This window comes from Saccoglossus kowalevskii, chromosome 9, assembly GCF_978046115.1.
Source record: "Saccoglossus kowalevskii chromosome 9, keSacKowa6.1, whole genome shotgun sequence".
NCBI lineage: Eukaryota > Metazoa > Hemichordata > Enteropneusta > Harrimaniidae > Saccoglossus > Saccoglossus kowalevskii.
Genome location: NC_140649.1, coordinates 12,224,685 through 12,241,291, shown reverse-complemented (window position 1 = coordinate 12,241,291; position 16,607 = coordinate 12,224,685). Strand labels below are relative to the sequence as shown.

Genomic DNA, 16,607 nt, shown 5'->3' with positions numbered 1-16,607 from the left:
ATCCATGTTAAACAGAACACCAATGTCATGCTGACATCCATGTTAACAGAACACCAATGTCATTCATGACATCCATGTTAACAGAACACCAATGTCATGCTGACACCCATGTTAACAGAACACCAATGTCATGCTGACATCCATGTTAACAGAACACCAATGTCATTCATGACATCCATGTTAACAGAACACCAATGTCATGCTGACATCCATGTTAACAGAACACCAATGTCATGCTGACATCCATGTTAACAGAACACCAATGTCATGCTGACATCCATGTTAACAGAACACCAATGTCATGCTGACATCCATGTTAAACAGAACACCAATGTCATGCTGACATCCATGTTAACAGAACACCAATGTCATGCTGACATCCATGTTAAACAGAACACCAATGTCATGCTGACATCCATGTTAACAGAACACCAATGTCATGCTGACATCCATGTTAAACAGAACACCAATGTCATGCTGACATCCATGTTAAACAGAACACCAATGTCATGCTGACATCCATGTTAACAGAACACCAATGTCATGCTGACATCCATGTTAACAGAACACCAATGTCATGCTGACATCCATGTTAAACAGAACACCAATGTCATGCTGACATCCATGTTAACAGAACACCAATGTCATGCTGACATCCATGTTAACAGAACACCAATGTCATGCTGACATCCATGTTAACAGAACACCAATGTCATGCTGACATCCATGTTAACAGAACACCAATGTCATGCTGACATCCATGTTAACAGAACACCAATGTCATGCTTGATAAATTAATGAGTAATTGTGTGTAATAAAACTTTTCAATAACACCAAAGACAATATCTAAAATACAATTTTAAAACCATAAAGTAAATGTCACGACAAAATGTAACTTCACCAACATTTTGTCTTTTTTGATAGATAAAAAAAATGTGCTTAATATTAGAAAATACTGAACAAAAATTGTTTAAAAAGAATTTTTGAGGACATACATGTAAAAATGAAATCCTGTGTTCAGTTCCATGATCTGAAGAGATTATTATAATTGGTCAAAATACGGACGAAAAACTACCACTATTAAACCAAAACAGTAAACAAAATGTACATAACCTAAAAGTGGCTTGATGAAATTGGACGGCACCAAAGTCACTGGTTTCGAACAATGGGCCACATCCTTAAAATAAATATTAGTATGCATATTAGTAAAGTGTGTAAGCTGAGGTAGTGTACTCTGTGTGTAGGAAAATAAAGGTAAATGTGAAAAGAACTTTCACAGAGGTAGTTTGTACATAACAGTCAGTGTTTGATTTTGTTGTGCTCGTTCAGATTGCTTGGGTACATGGAAGCAAAGTCGCACTTTCCACATTTATACTTTCTCTCAATATGCATGATTTGCATATGACAGCATAGACTCCAACGACTCTGGAATACTTTAGCGCAGTGGCCACATTTAAACACATCACCTGATTCAAGTGAAGTTTCATCATCATTTGATTTCAAAGGTACAACTGGTGTCACTTTTACCACTGGTAAGACGGCATTTCTCAACTTTGTTTTGATGCTAGAGGAAGCTTCACGCGAGTCTTTTAGTGGCTGACTTCTTATTGGTGACTGCGTTGAAGTTTTTAGTGAAGCCTTGTAAATTCTTGATGGCTGGTTTGTAGATTCACATTTGAACTTTTGTTTTGGTGGTTTTAGCATTTTGGTGCCTTTAATATTTTTAAGAGAATATTCTTGATCATTACTCGTATAGGAGGAAGATGCAATGCTGGGATCTTCTGTGTCACCACGGTGACTGTTTAACTTATGTCTATATAAGGCACCTCTGCCAGAAAATGTCTGGTAACAAAATTTGCATTTTATCATCTTTTTCTGCAGTTTGGAGTTATTATCTCTGCTGAAGCTACTTTTACTCATTTTTCTATCTTTTGGTGATCTCCGGATTTCAGAAGAATCATGGCGTTTTTTGTCAAATATCTGCGTCGCTTTCCCATTTCCATTCACGTGTTTTGATGCATCTTTTTTTTTATACATGTACGATTCCCCGTCTGTCTTTGGTTGCATTCTAGCTTTTGAAATCTCTTTTGATTTACAGAGTGATGCTTCCCCAATGTGTCCATCTTTCAGGTGCTTGATATAGCTTCCTGGATTGCAGTACTTTCTAATACATTTGTCACACTGGAACCATTTCTTAGTAGCATGTGAGCGCATATGAATACCCAAATGCCTCATAGAGGCAAAGGTTCTTGGGCATCTGTCACAAGATATCGCTTTACCAGGCGGTAATTTCCTGTTTGTTTGTTTGCACGTTGAATGTTTCCTCCTAATCCTGCTTGTATCAACACATTTTATTTCATGTTTATTCCATTCTTTTTTCTTCATGCATCGTTTAACTATTGACTGTTTATCAGCAGTACTTCCTCTTTTAATAATTGCTCTGCAGATTTCAGGGTGCTTGAATTTATTATGAAGAACAAGACCATTTTTCGATAACAACACTTTAGTACAAAACTTGCACGGGAATTGTTGCTGTTTGTGTGGAAAGTTAATGCTGCTATTTGAATGTTTAGCATTTATGTGCCTAACTAGATTACATTTATTAAAGAACTTTCTATCACAGTGAGAACATGTTAAAGTACGTTCATGGACTTCGCCAGTTCTACCTCTGGTGTGTACACGTGGAGCTAATACTACGGAGCTGATGTCAGATGGCTCTCTTTTTCCATATGCTGGGCTTGGGTTCCTGCCTGGGGTGAATTTCAAGGCATCTGTTGTTTTGGTCTTTAGTAGATGCGGTGATATCTTTAACTTACTTGCACTTTCACTATTAGAGAAATCATTATCATCATACGTGCACTCAGATTTCAGACTAGTAACAGAAGTGTTCAGTGCATGCTTCGAGTTATTATTCAAATCATTTTGCTTCTGCTTCATATTATCTTCTTCGTAGTTGGTGCCAACAGTTTCATTGAATTGTGACTGTCCTTGGTTACTGACTTTGTATTCATCATGCCCTTCATTTTGAGTTTTATCATTGACACAGTGGTGTGAATGTAAACTTAATTGATCCAGGAAAATACTGTGACATTGATAACAGTTGTATTTGTCAGGTTCATCTTCTTCACGTTCACAGTGTGTCAGCCATTTGTGCAGTTGAACTTTATGCCTGGTAGAGTATGTGACATCGCACTGATCACATGAAAAAAGGCCGTCTTTCTTTGCATCCATACTTGACATTTAAATGATGGGAAATCTGTAATATAAATAGTGTTGAATGAATGAATGAATTGTGGTGGTGGTGGTGGTGATCGTCGTCGTCGCACATGTGTACTCCATGTTTGTTTGTCTTAAAAATGTGCTACTTTGTTAACAATTCAGCTGACTAAGGTTTTATTAATAAAATAATTATTCTTTCCATTAAATCATGATCATATACACAGTCAGCTGGCATATAAGTGATAATGAAATAAATGCGATTAATATAGTGATATTTACATGTACACTGTACATGTAATATATGGGAGCAGTCATCTTAAATATGGCTTGACACTAAATCAAAAGACAAGTTGAAAAACAACTTTTTCAGTTTCCTACATATCCGGGCAAAAATACCAAACTTTCACAGTAAGTTAACGACTAATAAAATTTGACCGTTTCATTGTTTTTGTGTGACAAATTCCTGCATACAAACATCTCATTACACGAAGAACACTGAACACTCCCAGGGTATTTGAAACGAAAATCGTAACCTAACTCAAGAGTCAATAACCAATGACCTTAAGTTTTATTATGATGTCAGTATTTCTGTTGAAATCCCATGAGAAATGTTTGAACAAATGTATGAATTATACCAAACTAGTATAGGCAAACTAACGGCACAACAGTGTAAATATGTGTAGTCCACATTTTGTGCATGTTTCAGCGGAAAACCTAACTACATGTATGTAAGTTCTGAAAGTAGTTCCGTACCATATTACACACTAATTATATGAAACTTATGAAATGCATATCACCACAGTGTGATGTTGCACTCGTATGACACTCAGAGATTTTTTTAAACAAGGGAACAGGGGCGCAGAGCCCTCATGCCATGCCCATGCGCTCCCTTATCCTGAGGAGCAGATCCTCTGGCAACCATAAAATTCTGATGGGTTTTATTGTAATTTTACATATTCTCGTAGATTCAATTCAGCGAATTTTGCTTACTGTAATATACTTTATTTTAGCTGGCATTAATTTTCACTGAAAAGACTTTTTGGGTGTTTTGTATGGAATTTATATCACTGATTTTGACTGAGTTGAATGTAAAATATAGGAAAAAGGTATATTTGCTGGATTTTATTTTCACTAAATCATTCCTTCCGCAAAAATTAATTCCAAGTGAAAATAAAGTATTTTACAGTATCCGCGAAAATAGCAAAAATAAAACCTAGTGAAAATTAAATCATTTACAGTATCTACTTCCACTGGTATCCATTTTTCTGAATTGCATGTAAAAATTGTAAGCAAAACCAATGTAGAACGGTTTTAATCTAGGCTACAACAGCTGTGTATACGACCCCAAGCATACACACTACGACCTTGATAACTCATGGCCACTTCAGCTATTTTTACGATCGTATAAATTAACTAAAACGAGACAGGAAAACAGTTCCGACCACATTTAACATTTCCAAACAAATCACAACCCCAGACAAATAAGTTAGGAACTATCCTTATCAATTAGGTGTCAAATCCAGTGATGCTTTATCATTATTTGACAGCGTCCTTATTATTGGATCGGTCACAATTGCAGGCGGAAATACCAGTCGTGGAGCATGGCCGATGAGTACGCGTCAGATTTGACTGAGTTTGGCGGGATGTTTGACGCTACTGAATAGTAACTGTTCACACAACAAAATCAGTTAACGAGATTAGGACACGTCGGTAGCTACATAACGTAAATATGAATCACAATATTGATGTTATTTCCTGGTTATACTTACTTCACTCCAGACAGTAAACAAGCACGAACATCACAACCCAAACATGTCAGAAGTTTAAGCTCCGCCCTCGTGTCGTATCGCCCTCAGTGTTGAAACTCTTCAGTTAGCTGACCGCAGGACAGTTCATAGAATACGAACTTATGCAGTTAATGTTGTTTAATGTTTATAATTATGTAATGTTAGTGGTAATGTATTAAAATACACCGCGGAAAACAGTTACCAAAACTGCCTCACAGTCCTGCATTAGACTCGTACCTTGTCACAAGGAACACGCTCTATGAAACAAGGTACGCGTACGCAGTGCACAGTGGGTAATAAAAATGGCAGCACACATAACCGTTTCCGACGAGTTGTGACATAAACAAACATTTATTTTATTCACACCTGCCTGTGATATGGGAATTTCGGCCATACATACCATCAGTATATTTCCATAGAACGCGAGGAATCTTTCATAGAGTTTCAGAACACAGTAGGTCTAATTTAACTCGTTTTGGACAGCGCTGCCAGAATATTCCGTTGGTGTCGGTTAGTAAGTTGCAACCGTAACTCAGGCTCACCGCATTGTATGTGTCTTGACAAAACTTCCACTAACATTTATTAGTTGACCGTTAGATAAAGGATTTTGGATAACGGGTACACATTGCGTTGCTGTTGTATTTGTGTCTGTATGAACTATAGTAATCCAAAATGTCACGACTGAATACTAGACGAAGTTCGGCTTCATTTGTTCTTGAAAGAGCACAGAGTCAACTACTGGGCAAACGAGTGACTGAAAAAAAGGGAGACGATGAGGGCGATCTTGGCGTAAGTAATACGAATAATGATAACATCCGGACTTTGTTTCTTGTCTTCTTTGAATTAATAGGCATCGATTCACATGCTAGGTTATGGATGGCAAATACTTAATCTGTATACATATAGTTTACAAATTGTTTGATTTGTAAAATGTTTAACGTCCATACCTATTGAATATGTTATTGTGGAACTTTCTTTCACTACATTATATGTTCATGTACAAATGTACATGTATATGTTAAAAAAACAAATTCTAATTTTCATACATGTATTTGTTTCAGGCATATTTGAATACCTTAGCTTTACGGACTAGTACACAGAAAGCAACAGTACTGAAAGCTGATGTGGAGATCAGTGACTTATCAATGTCAAGTAATGATGCTATCATGCAACCAACTTACAGTGCAGAGGCCAGTCGATTCCTGAAGAAAAAGAAGACTACAGATACTCCCATAGTAAGAAAAACAAGTCCGACTACAGTCAAAAAAAATACCAGTCGATCAGTGTCTGGTAAAAGTGCAACTTTTGGCAACTCTTCTGCACTGAACAAAGCCGCTGCACTTGGAAAGAAGTTTGATAATAAACAAAAAGTGAAGGGTCACAAAACGCAACATGCACATGTAGGTAAAGAGAATAATGTTGATATTAGTGACGAGGATCATGATATCGGAAAAGGTGGAAGCCGTTTTCTTAAAAAGAAGCCAAAAGTCAATGAGAGATCACCGACTCTTGGTAGAGCTGGGAAAATAAGTCCACAGAGTGCAGCGGAGAGAACTAATTATGGGCGGCCACCACTCACCAGGTCTACCGTGTACCGCAACAGTTTGAGTGACAGTGATGAAGAATTCATGCGTAATTTAAGTCCTATCAGCTCACCTGATATTCCACCAATTAGAGATATTTCCGAACTGGAACCTGCCAAACGAGAACCTGAAAAGAAGAAGGTGAGATTAATATGATATATGTATCACTCCTAAAGGTCACACTTCCTTGTACATTCTGGAGGGGCAAATACTAGCATGGCTACACCTGTCTCTTATGATATCATTCTGTCAATGACCTTTATTTTGACAACATTTTTCTTTAGGTCATCAAAACTGCATACTGTAGAATACTTTATTTCCGCTTGGAATTTATTTTCACTATTTTCGCTGAATGGATGCTTCAGTGAAAATAAAATCCAGCGAATATACTTTTTTCCTATGTCTCACATTCAACTCATCAAAAATCAGTGAAAATAAATTCCATAAAAAACACCAAAAAAGCTTTTTTAGGGAAAATTAATTCCAGCTAATATAAAGTATTTCACAGTATTATTAAAGGATAGTGGGTGTTGCACAGTGTGTGTTTGAATTTCATGTAAACAAACAATGTATTTTACATGTACATTTTACAATCACATGCCCACCAACTTTTAAAAGTGTATAAAAATAATATTGACTTGAGTTCAATTTATTATATTTTAATATTGAGAAACAGCTTTTTATAGTGTGTAGGCTCTCATGTCATCAGTTCTTTGACGTTGGCGACTAACACTGGCATGTGGTATTAGCATTTAATGTGTAATATGTAAGTTTGTGTTTTGAATAATATAATAAATGAATGCAAATCATCAATACATTTAATAATATCACTATAGTGGTGTAAATAGTATTATACGGTAATAGTATTTGAAATTATAGCTGTCACTATAGACTAGTTCTCCAGAAGTACCAGGATGTGCAAGCTTGTGGGTTATGCATATAGGCTAATACAGTGCAGTTATCAAGCTGTACTCAATAGCATCACCTGCATAACAAAGTCCATGAAAACAAATTGAATGACTGACAATAATTGACAAAACAACCCACAAGAAGAAAACAAAACAACTGACAAGTGCACTACACTAGTCAAATCCGAAATGTATATGGACACCATGGCATTTATGGAGTGATGTCAGGTTTTTCATCAGGAGTGAGCACATCCTGCTCTTCTATTTGAAACCTAATGTCTACATCATGCATGTACAAGTGACATTGCTGTCATAAGTTGTCCGTTGTCATGGTTTGTCATTCAATTGATGTTTTCAACTGAAGATTTGTGATAGAATCCCACAACATTTTGATGTGCTTTATCTTTGACAAATTCGGTTGAGATTTATAGCAAAGCAATGTTATCCATGTTTATCTCAGGTTAAGCTGCAGAGAAGTGATTCCAGAGGACGAACACCTAGTCCGATTCTGAGAAGGCGTACGCCAAGCCCTCCACTCAAGCGATGGAGACCAGAGTCCTTCGAGACCGAGTCTATAGGCAGCATTCAAGATGAAACAGATGCAAATGTCAGTGTTCATGATGAAACGATTTCAGAAGAAACTTTTGGAGGTAAGTATGATCCGGGTACATCTAGCATTTATTTTAAGCACAAGTACTTTTCATTAAAACATTGAACTTTTAAAGTTAATATCTGTGACATCAATACATGTAATTCCCACAAATTTCTTGTATGTTAGTAATATGAGACATTCATCTATATAGGCAGATTACATTGGATGCAGAAGTGCTATAGCGTGCGATTGAAATAGAATACCGTCGCTCACACAAACGTTTGTGCAGTGCATAATGTTTTTCGTTGTCACTTTGGCCTGATATATCTCAATAAATTATTACTACAAGCATGTACATGTACCCTACATGTATAAGTCTGGAGGTGTGTGTAATAAGTTACTGCTGCATTTCATCTCAGTTCATTTTAACTTTGCATGACACAAAAACAATGCTGCATTTTTGGCACATAATCGTAACAATTGCACTTACCAGATATAGTTACGTTAGAGCCTTGGTACATGTACATGACCAGAGTTCCTATAAAATACTGTCAGCATTACAAGAAATAGTCATGCAGCTCCCTTGGCATATGTGCATTACACGTGTTCCTATAAAATGCACTCAGAATTAATAGGAATGGGTCATGTAGCGCCTTTGACATTTGGGAGTTACAATCGTTTCTACACATGCCGGCCACCATGTGTACATGATGAACATTTCCAGAGTAAGCATGTACTGGATACAATCATGCTATTTTGTCTGTTTAGTCCCCGTGTGAATGAAGTTCAAAATAGGGACTTATAATTTGGTCTCCTTCCGTCCAGAGTCATATTTCAGAACCCTGTGGACCAAATCTGTTCATTCTTTGCATGTGTCCAGTACTTTATCTGGCACATATGCACATGCACTTGTTTACTGATTCAATCCAAGATGGCTGACTGGCAGCCATTTTGTTTTTTGATAATGTGATATCTTATGCATGCTCTGTCATTTTTTTTCAAATTTGGTACATACATTAATTATACATGTTAAGATACATGTCTGTGACGATTCGTTCCACAATCGGATCAAAGATCTTGGATAGAATTTGTCAGTTTTCAAATTTGATACAATTTTACAAACATTATACATGTTGAGATACATGTTCATGATGATTCGTTTTGTGTTTCGTATCTCTGTATATGATCATGGACAAATGAAATTCAGTTTGGACACAAAATCGTATGAATAGGTTATCCTGTTTAATTTCTAACCATACATTGTATATACATGTAACAATTTTGTCATTTAGTACATCTAATTTCTATTGATACAACCAATTATTCATATAAAATTATTAACTATGCTTTTGGTGCATATTTCTTTATTTTTTTCATTAATAACATTCCCCCTAATTCCAACTGGGACTATGTCATTAACAATGATTTGTGTTGAAGATAATTTGTATATTAATGTATTCGTCTTTCTGTGTTCGACTAAGCTGCCATCCATTCCAAAATGTACCTAATTAAACTGTCATGAAGCCTGTTCATTGAACATCGTTTTACTTTTTTGAATAATTACAGTGTCTATCATGAATGTTGACAGTTGTGAAAGGAGTTAAATACTTCTTCCACACTCAGTTTACCTTTTATGATCATAGCTGTTTTATCATTGTAAAAGTGTTGTGATAATCTCAATGACGATGCAACTCTTTTTCGCAATTTTATTTCACCGAAAAAGACAAATTAATCTCTCCATCTGGTGCATGGTGAAAGAACATTTTCTTTGGACATCTTTTTTGATTGGGGTGCTCGACTAAATGCTCACCCCGCTAAATAACATGATTTCTTTTAGCTGATTACCCTGTACGGACGGAGTTGGGCAAGTATGGTACATACACATGTACACGTATAATATGGTGAATTGTATTTGCTGCCATCACTAAGTTTACTAATTGTGTTCACCATTGCAGGTATGCGAGTTATGGGAATGGAAGATTTAGCAATTGCTACCCCAGCAAGTCCTGAACAGGAGGTTAGATTTGACCCAACACCTCGGATTATTCCTGCCTCGTACGATACCACAGCTAGTACTGACTCGCACGATGAAAGGAAGAAGCGTGTAAATGCTGATAAGAGTAAAAGCATTTTCAACACGTACCACGTACAGACAATTGAAGATTTACTTGGGGATCAGGATCAAAACCTTGATAGCACGAGTGAAATCCTGACTCAACGCACACTGTCTGAAATACGTACTAAGATGAGCACCCCGCTCAGTGCCCGTCTGTCACGAAGCTTCAGTGCACAGAGTGCTGACACTTACAGTCAAGATTTTGACAGCTATTCAGAAGCTGACTCGTACATGTCGAAGCCCCAAGGTTCGCACACTGAAACTATCCACACGGAACGCACAATGTCTCCAGATAGCAGACGTGCTGATTGGAGACGCAGGCGAACATTTTCCAAAAGTGCTTCCTATACTGACGACTTTGAATCAATGCAAACTGATTCGGATGTGGATGACTTGTCAGACAGCGTTAGTTACAGTGAAAGCTACACCTCATTTTCAGAGTCGAGAACACTGACTCGAACTGCGACACCTATTAAAAAAACAACAAAGAAAGGTAAAGTTGACAGCAGAGATGTGGGAATCCAAGCTGAAGACATTATGGGATATCATTGGAGAAAAGGTGCTTATTTTTTCTCCTCTAATAATTTTACATCTGGCTGCAAAAACGATAAAATTACTGTACTAACGTGTTTCAATGTCTTTTTTATTTGGGAAATGTGCGCCATATTATGACTACAAGTAGAAAAAGAAGTATATTAATCATGAGAATATAACAAAAGTATGCACTCAGGCAGTCCGGGATTGCATTGACCTTCATTATGTGTCAGTCATTACAATCACTGTTGTGCCTTTGTGCATAATTTGCAGTATTCTCATAATAACTTCATATTATTAGATATGACAGTGTCTACATACATTGTAACAGTATAGTTACACATCCCATCATTTCTAAATAGCCCATTGACTGGACGATTATTTAATCTCACACAATTTCATGTTCATTTCCATATGGATTAAAATATATCGATAAAAAAAAAACACAGCTCTTCAAACCAATCAACATTGTTAGTCTCGTATTGGTTTTCAGTTTTGAAAGGTTTGACTGTACTTGCATTGTAACACGTCATCTAGTCTGCCATACATACCAGTTTGCCATCAGTTTGTGCTTGATTGAATAATCATGATCAAGTAAAAAGGCTGTAATGTTCTATTTCAAATACCATACTCAAAAAGTGCATTTCACTGTTGATGTATGTTGTATTCAGTGGTGCTGAATTTTCTGTACTCTCACACTTACGCCTGTTATTTTATGTTTTACTGTATTATTTGTTTTGCTATTGTAGATGCTGGTTCAGCTGTACTTGGGCCTTCACTAGGCTTACAGTATGTAGATCCATCCCCTATAGCCAGTCATGTGATCAGCTCAGATGCTGTGGAAGGTCAGTATTATACTAATATTGACCCCGGGCACAGTCAATATCAGGGTATTAGCCAGCCACCAGTCCACCCACCAAACAGACTGGCAACTTTGATTTGGGACTGGCAACTTTTTCTCATTTTTTTGATGATTTTACCAAAGTATATCGAAAACCATCTACATTTTCATGAAGTTGAATTGTTTTGGACTGGCAGTTCAAATTCCTGGCTAATAGCTTGGTCAATACACAGTTTTTTAGTTCCAAAAAAAAGTTAACAATAAATACATATAGAGTTTTATCCATTCTAATTCTAATTGCTCGTTTAGATACCTTTTATAATTACTGTCACTTTTATGAATTTGGTAAGTATAAATAAACTACGAGCAACCAGCTGACATTTCAGAAGCTGTGATGTTTATGGGACTGGGACCACTCAGACTAAAATACAATAAAACAGCACATTTCAAGTGAAATGAACAGTTTTGTCTAACCAACGTCAATGTGCATTACACAAGGAATCATAAAATCATTCATTATGAAAACAGAAGTACATGTAGTAAGTTTTCTGTTATGTATACAACGTCTGAACAAATCATGAATTTTGAGTTTCATTCTGCATTGTGATGACTATGCACCAATGGAAGCATACAGTCATGTCGTTTTTTATTTTTCCTGGTTACGTATTTATGTTGAACACAACTCTGCCTTGGGGATATTTCCATGCGTAATAATGTGCCGTACACACTTGATGATGGTAAATTTCAATGAAATAAGGGTATTCAAATGCAATATTTATCTGTCAAAGATTGGCCTTTTGATTTGAGCTACGAAATAAAGAAATTTGAGTTCAAAAACATATCGTTTTGTTTTTTTTGCGGCAGATGTTCACTCGCAAGATCTCATAGTTGAACGGAAAATTACCTATTTGAGTAAAATTGCTTACATGTACATTTATGATGAAAAAAAATTATGACATAATGAACATATGCCCTGGCGGATGCCACATAATATCATGCTTAGTGACATGTGTATATTAATTTATGTTATCGGCAAATGTTTGCAAACCATTTCATTGTTTCCACAGCATTGACGTCTTACAGTCCCAGCGTACTCCTATTAAATGATATGTTGAGATCTCAGCTACAGATCACACAGACCTTTTTACGTAACAGCAGACAGATGTACAATTCATACGTAGGCTCCATTGGTAGTCAATTTAATTATACAACAATAGAAGATACTAACGAGGTAATGCCTTTTTGCTTTTTCTAGTTGATGTCGATTTCATGATTTATTTAATTTTGGGGCAGGTTCTTCTAAAATGTTTACCATTGGGTCTATTGCATTCACATACAATTTTTAAATAATATTGTGAGTTGTTCTCCATGTATCCAATACATGCATGATGAGTACATGAGTTGAAGCGTTATAATGTGATTGCTAGCACATGGATGGTGATTTTTTGATTAATGTTTGTAAAAAGTTATTCAGAGAATTACTATTTTTTAGTTGCTTATTAAATAAAAAAATTGCTTGCCCTTGCAAAATGTGAAATTGGATAAATACATTGTACGTGCAAACAGTTTACAAAAAAATAGTTGATTGCAAGCAAAATTGCAGGGAAAAAATATTTTATACATGTACATAGGATATACATTTTTAAAGTATTGTATTGTCTCAGACACTAATTAGTTTTGTGTATATGTTCAACTCTCAGTTCTTGAAGCAACATCGCAGACCGAGACTGACATTTGAAGAAGCATTGAGGCAAGTGAAAGAAGAAATGGGTATGGAGAATAAATGAGTCTCATCATTCAACTCTACATGTATCTGACATCCTTATCATGTGAACAATCTGATTAAAATCTGATGTAGTGTACGGCTTTTGAATATAAACTTATTTTAATTTTATTTTGTATTACTTTTGTTATTAATGCCCTTTTATCTCATTATTTTACTTTGATTTTGATTTTGTGATTTTTTTTAATTCCGCCCTACCTACATCTGATCCGACGCCTATGTAACGAGATTTCAACGAGACCCACTATCGACGATTTTAGTCAACGAATCACATACCTCCTTCTATAGCGCACATGATGACGTCACCGGGTGGCAAACACACTCAAATAAAATGGCGGATTATACCGACGTTAGCGACCGTGAATAACACGGCTTTTCGGTAAGTTTATCATTGTCAATTGCAACGAAAGTCATTTTTATGTTAATATTGTGACTCGAATGGTTCGACTTTAGATCGTTATTCCGCATAGTTATTCTGGGAGTGTTGATTTTGTTTCCACCGGTTCGACCGAACACCAGTGTCTTTTTCCAGTCGCCTGCCCTGGAGACGGGTGATGTTTTGTTGGCGATCGGGCCAAAATCGTCTACGGTATTGAAGCTGTAAATATTCATCAAATTGTATCAACATTTTGTACATTATACAATAACTCTTTATTAAAGTAATTGAGCTGATTTGGACTGGAATAAAATATTTTTTATTTGGAACACATCGCAATTGATCAGGAAATATTTGTTTGCTCCAATTTTCTGCGTCGATGCCGTGGGCCGGTGACCGTTATACAATTTAAAATCAGTTTGCATTGTTTACTATAGCTGTTTACAGTGTTCTAATCATTACGATTTACTTATTTTTTTGCTTCCATTCTAGATAATTATGCTCAGTGATGTAAAATTGAAGCGATGACTGAATGAACGAACCTTGGCTGGCGAAGATGTATCTGGAAGTGTACACATTTGTTGGAAGTGAAAAAAATATTCAATGTAATAACAAAAATTGTAAAATGCTGTGGAATTTCTTTTGCAAATAAAAATATACTAACAATTTTCTATTAATGGTTTATTCAAGTGGGCAAAATATAATGTACAGAAAGATTGCCCGTATACACTGAAAAGTAAGCAACCGACAGCCTGTATAAAAGGGGGGCTGTGATTGGCTGTTACTTACGCGAGATTTGAACGGGACTTACATAGGCGTCGGATCAGATGTAGGTAGGGCGGAATTAAAAAAAAAAATCTCAAAATCAAAGTAAAATAATAAAATAAAAGGGCATCAATAACAAATATAATAAAAAATAAAATTAAAATAAGTTTATAGCCAAAATAATTAAAGCCCGTACACTACATCAGATTTTAATCAGATTGATCATGTGAATGGACTAGACCATCTGAGAAGCAATCTTAATACAATCATGAGAAGAAGAAAAATTGAGAATTTCACAAGTCAGGAAAAAATTCAGCAATAATTAGCTGAAAAAAACGCCAATATTACGTGATAGGGTTTTTCTTCAAATTTCAACTCTGGGGTGGGGGGATTATGAACTTAATCCAGACACCATGAAATATTGGATAATCCCCTGAAATTAGCATGTCCTTGGTGGACAGACATAAGATGTATTGCCCCAGTTGTTGCCACAGCACAACACATGCTTGACATGGAAAATGTAAAAAAAATTTGATTATATATTATGGAAGAGATAAACGTCACATACACATACACATGTACAAATGTATGTCTGTTAGTAATTGCTAGTTTATTCTACCTAACTACTACCCGGTAACTGAAACAATTGTTCTGTCATCTCAGGCCATGACAAACGTGTAGTATAGAGACTGAATTAATCTGAAACATGTTAGTTATGACAATATGTTACAACCTTACAACAGATGTGTTCTCTAATCTTTTGTATTTTTTAAATAAAATCAGATACAATATAATTCATGATTTTTTAAATCAATTTTTTTAAAGAAATCAATGATATAAAATATTTTGGTTTGCAATCAAACATTCTTTGTACAAAATGTACATTCATTTTCATTAAATTTTTATTATTCACCCAAATGGATGTTGATTCTGGAAATGATTTTGAAAACATTTTTACATATATAAACTAATCGAATACACCTTTGAAGTGTACTAGTAATTAATTTTCGTGAAAGTTACACATATTTTTATCCTTCATTAATTCAGTAAATTTATTGGGGTCTTGGAATTATTTTGTGAAATATTTGATTGTCTATACTACAGAGAATAAACAAGCATTTCCCTGGATTCCTTGGTTATGAATTACCTGGTCATGCAATAATGAGAATACTGCAAAGTATGCACTCGGGCAGTACTGGCTTGCATTGACCTCCATTACATGTCAGTCTATACAATCGCTGTGTAGTGCCTTTGTGTATACTTTGCAGTATTCTCATGATAAGATCATATTATTAAATATGACAGTGTCTACATAATGTAGAAGTGAATTCACACAAATTATAACGTTAGTCAAAATGAGTTTCCAACACAAAATTAAATTGGAAGTCAAAACAATTATCATTATTTAGACGAAATGCAAAGCATTGTAATGTTTATTTCCCACAATTTGCATTTATTTAGATTAGTATGTCGCATAATACGGTAAAATACTTTATTTTCGCTTGCGATTAATTTTCGTTATTTTCGCTGAAGGAATGATTCAGTGAAAATAAAATCCAGAGAATATACCTTTTTTTCTAAATTTTACATTCAAACTTGTCAAAAATCAGTGTAAATAAATTCCATACAAAACACCCAAAAAGTCTTTTCAGCAAAAATTTATTCCAGCTAAAATAAAGTATTTTACAGTAGTTCCAAAACGCAAATAAAAACTGTAAGTTCTCTTGCAAAATGTAATAAACAGTACATAGCTTTTTTATCTGTAAATTGTGCATTAATTTATTTTTTCAGAAAAATTGAGTATTTTTAAAATGTATTTAATTATATTTTACTGAGATTCCTCAGTATAATGGCTGAATAAATTACATTTAATTTAGTAAATGACATTGTAATCTGTTTAACTTGAGTGTGAGAAATATTCAAGTCAATGCCAATTATTAGTATATTTAATATTCCAAGCTCAGTGTGCATATGTTTGAACATGCGTTCTGATGAACAAAAATAGAATTGACAACCGTATACTTGTGTTGCTTTCTTGTTTATGTACATCCAAGGCTATATTTCTTATGTTGGTTTTTGAATGATCACACACACTATATGTTA

The 16,607-nt window shown here is 35.3% G+C and overlaps 2 protein-coding genes across 2 annotated transcripts; one reads left to right on the top strand and one right to left on the bottom strand.

Annotated features, from left to right (window-relative positions):
- Positions 1–794: 794 nt before the first annotated feature.
- On the bottom strand, positions 795–5,071 carry LOC102803497 (uncharacterized). Its single transcript, XM_006817555.3, has 2 exons — positions 4,989–5,071; positions 795–3,256 (listed from the first exon to the last, which is right to left on the bottom strand). The coding sequence occupies exon 2, from the start codon at positions 3,238–3,240 to the stop codon at positions 1,300–1,302; it is 1,941 nt and encodes a 646-aa protein (XP_006817618.1). The 5' UTR covers positions 3,241–3,256; positions 4,989–5,071; the 3' UTR covers positions 795–1,299.
- A 223-nt stretch (positions 5,072–5,294) lies between these two features.
- LOC100377230 (uncharacterized) lies at positions 5,295–16,385 on the top strand. The gene is made up of 8 exons (XM_085503161.1): positions 5,295–5,795; positions 6,068–6,730; positions 7,958–8,147; positions 10,045–10,764; positions 11,489–11,584; positions 12,648–12,811; positions 13,281–13,742; positions 14,232–16,385. Exons 1-7 carry the CDS (start codon positions 5,679–5,681, stop codon positions 13,365–13,367), a joined length of 2,037 nt encoding a protein of 678 aa, XP_085359287.1. The 5' UTR covers positions 5,295–5,678; the 3' UTR covers positions 13,368–13,742; positions 14,232–16,385.
- The last annotated feature ends 222 nt before the right edge of the window (positions 16,386–16,607 follow it).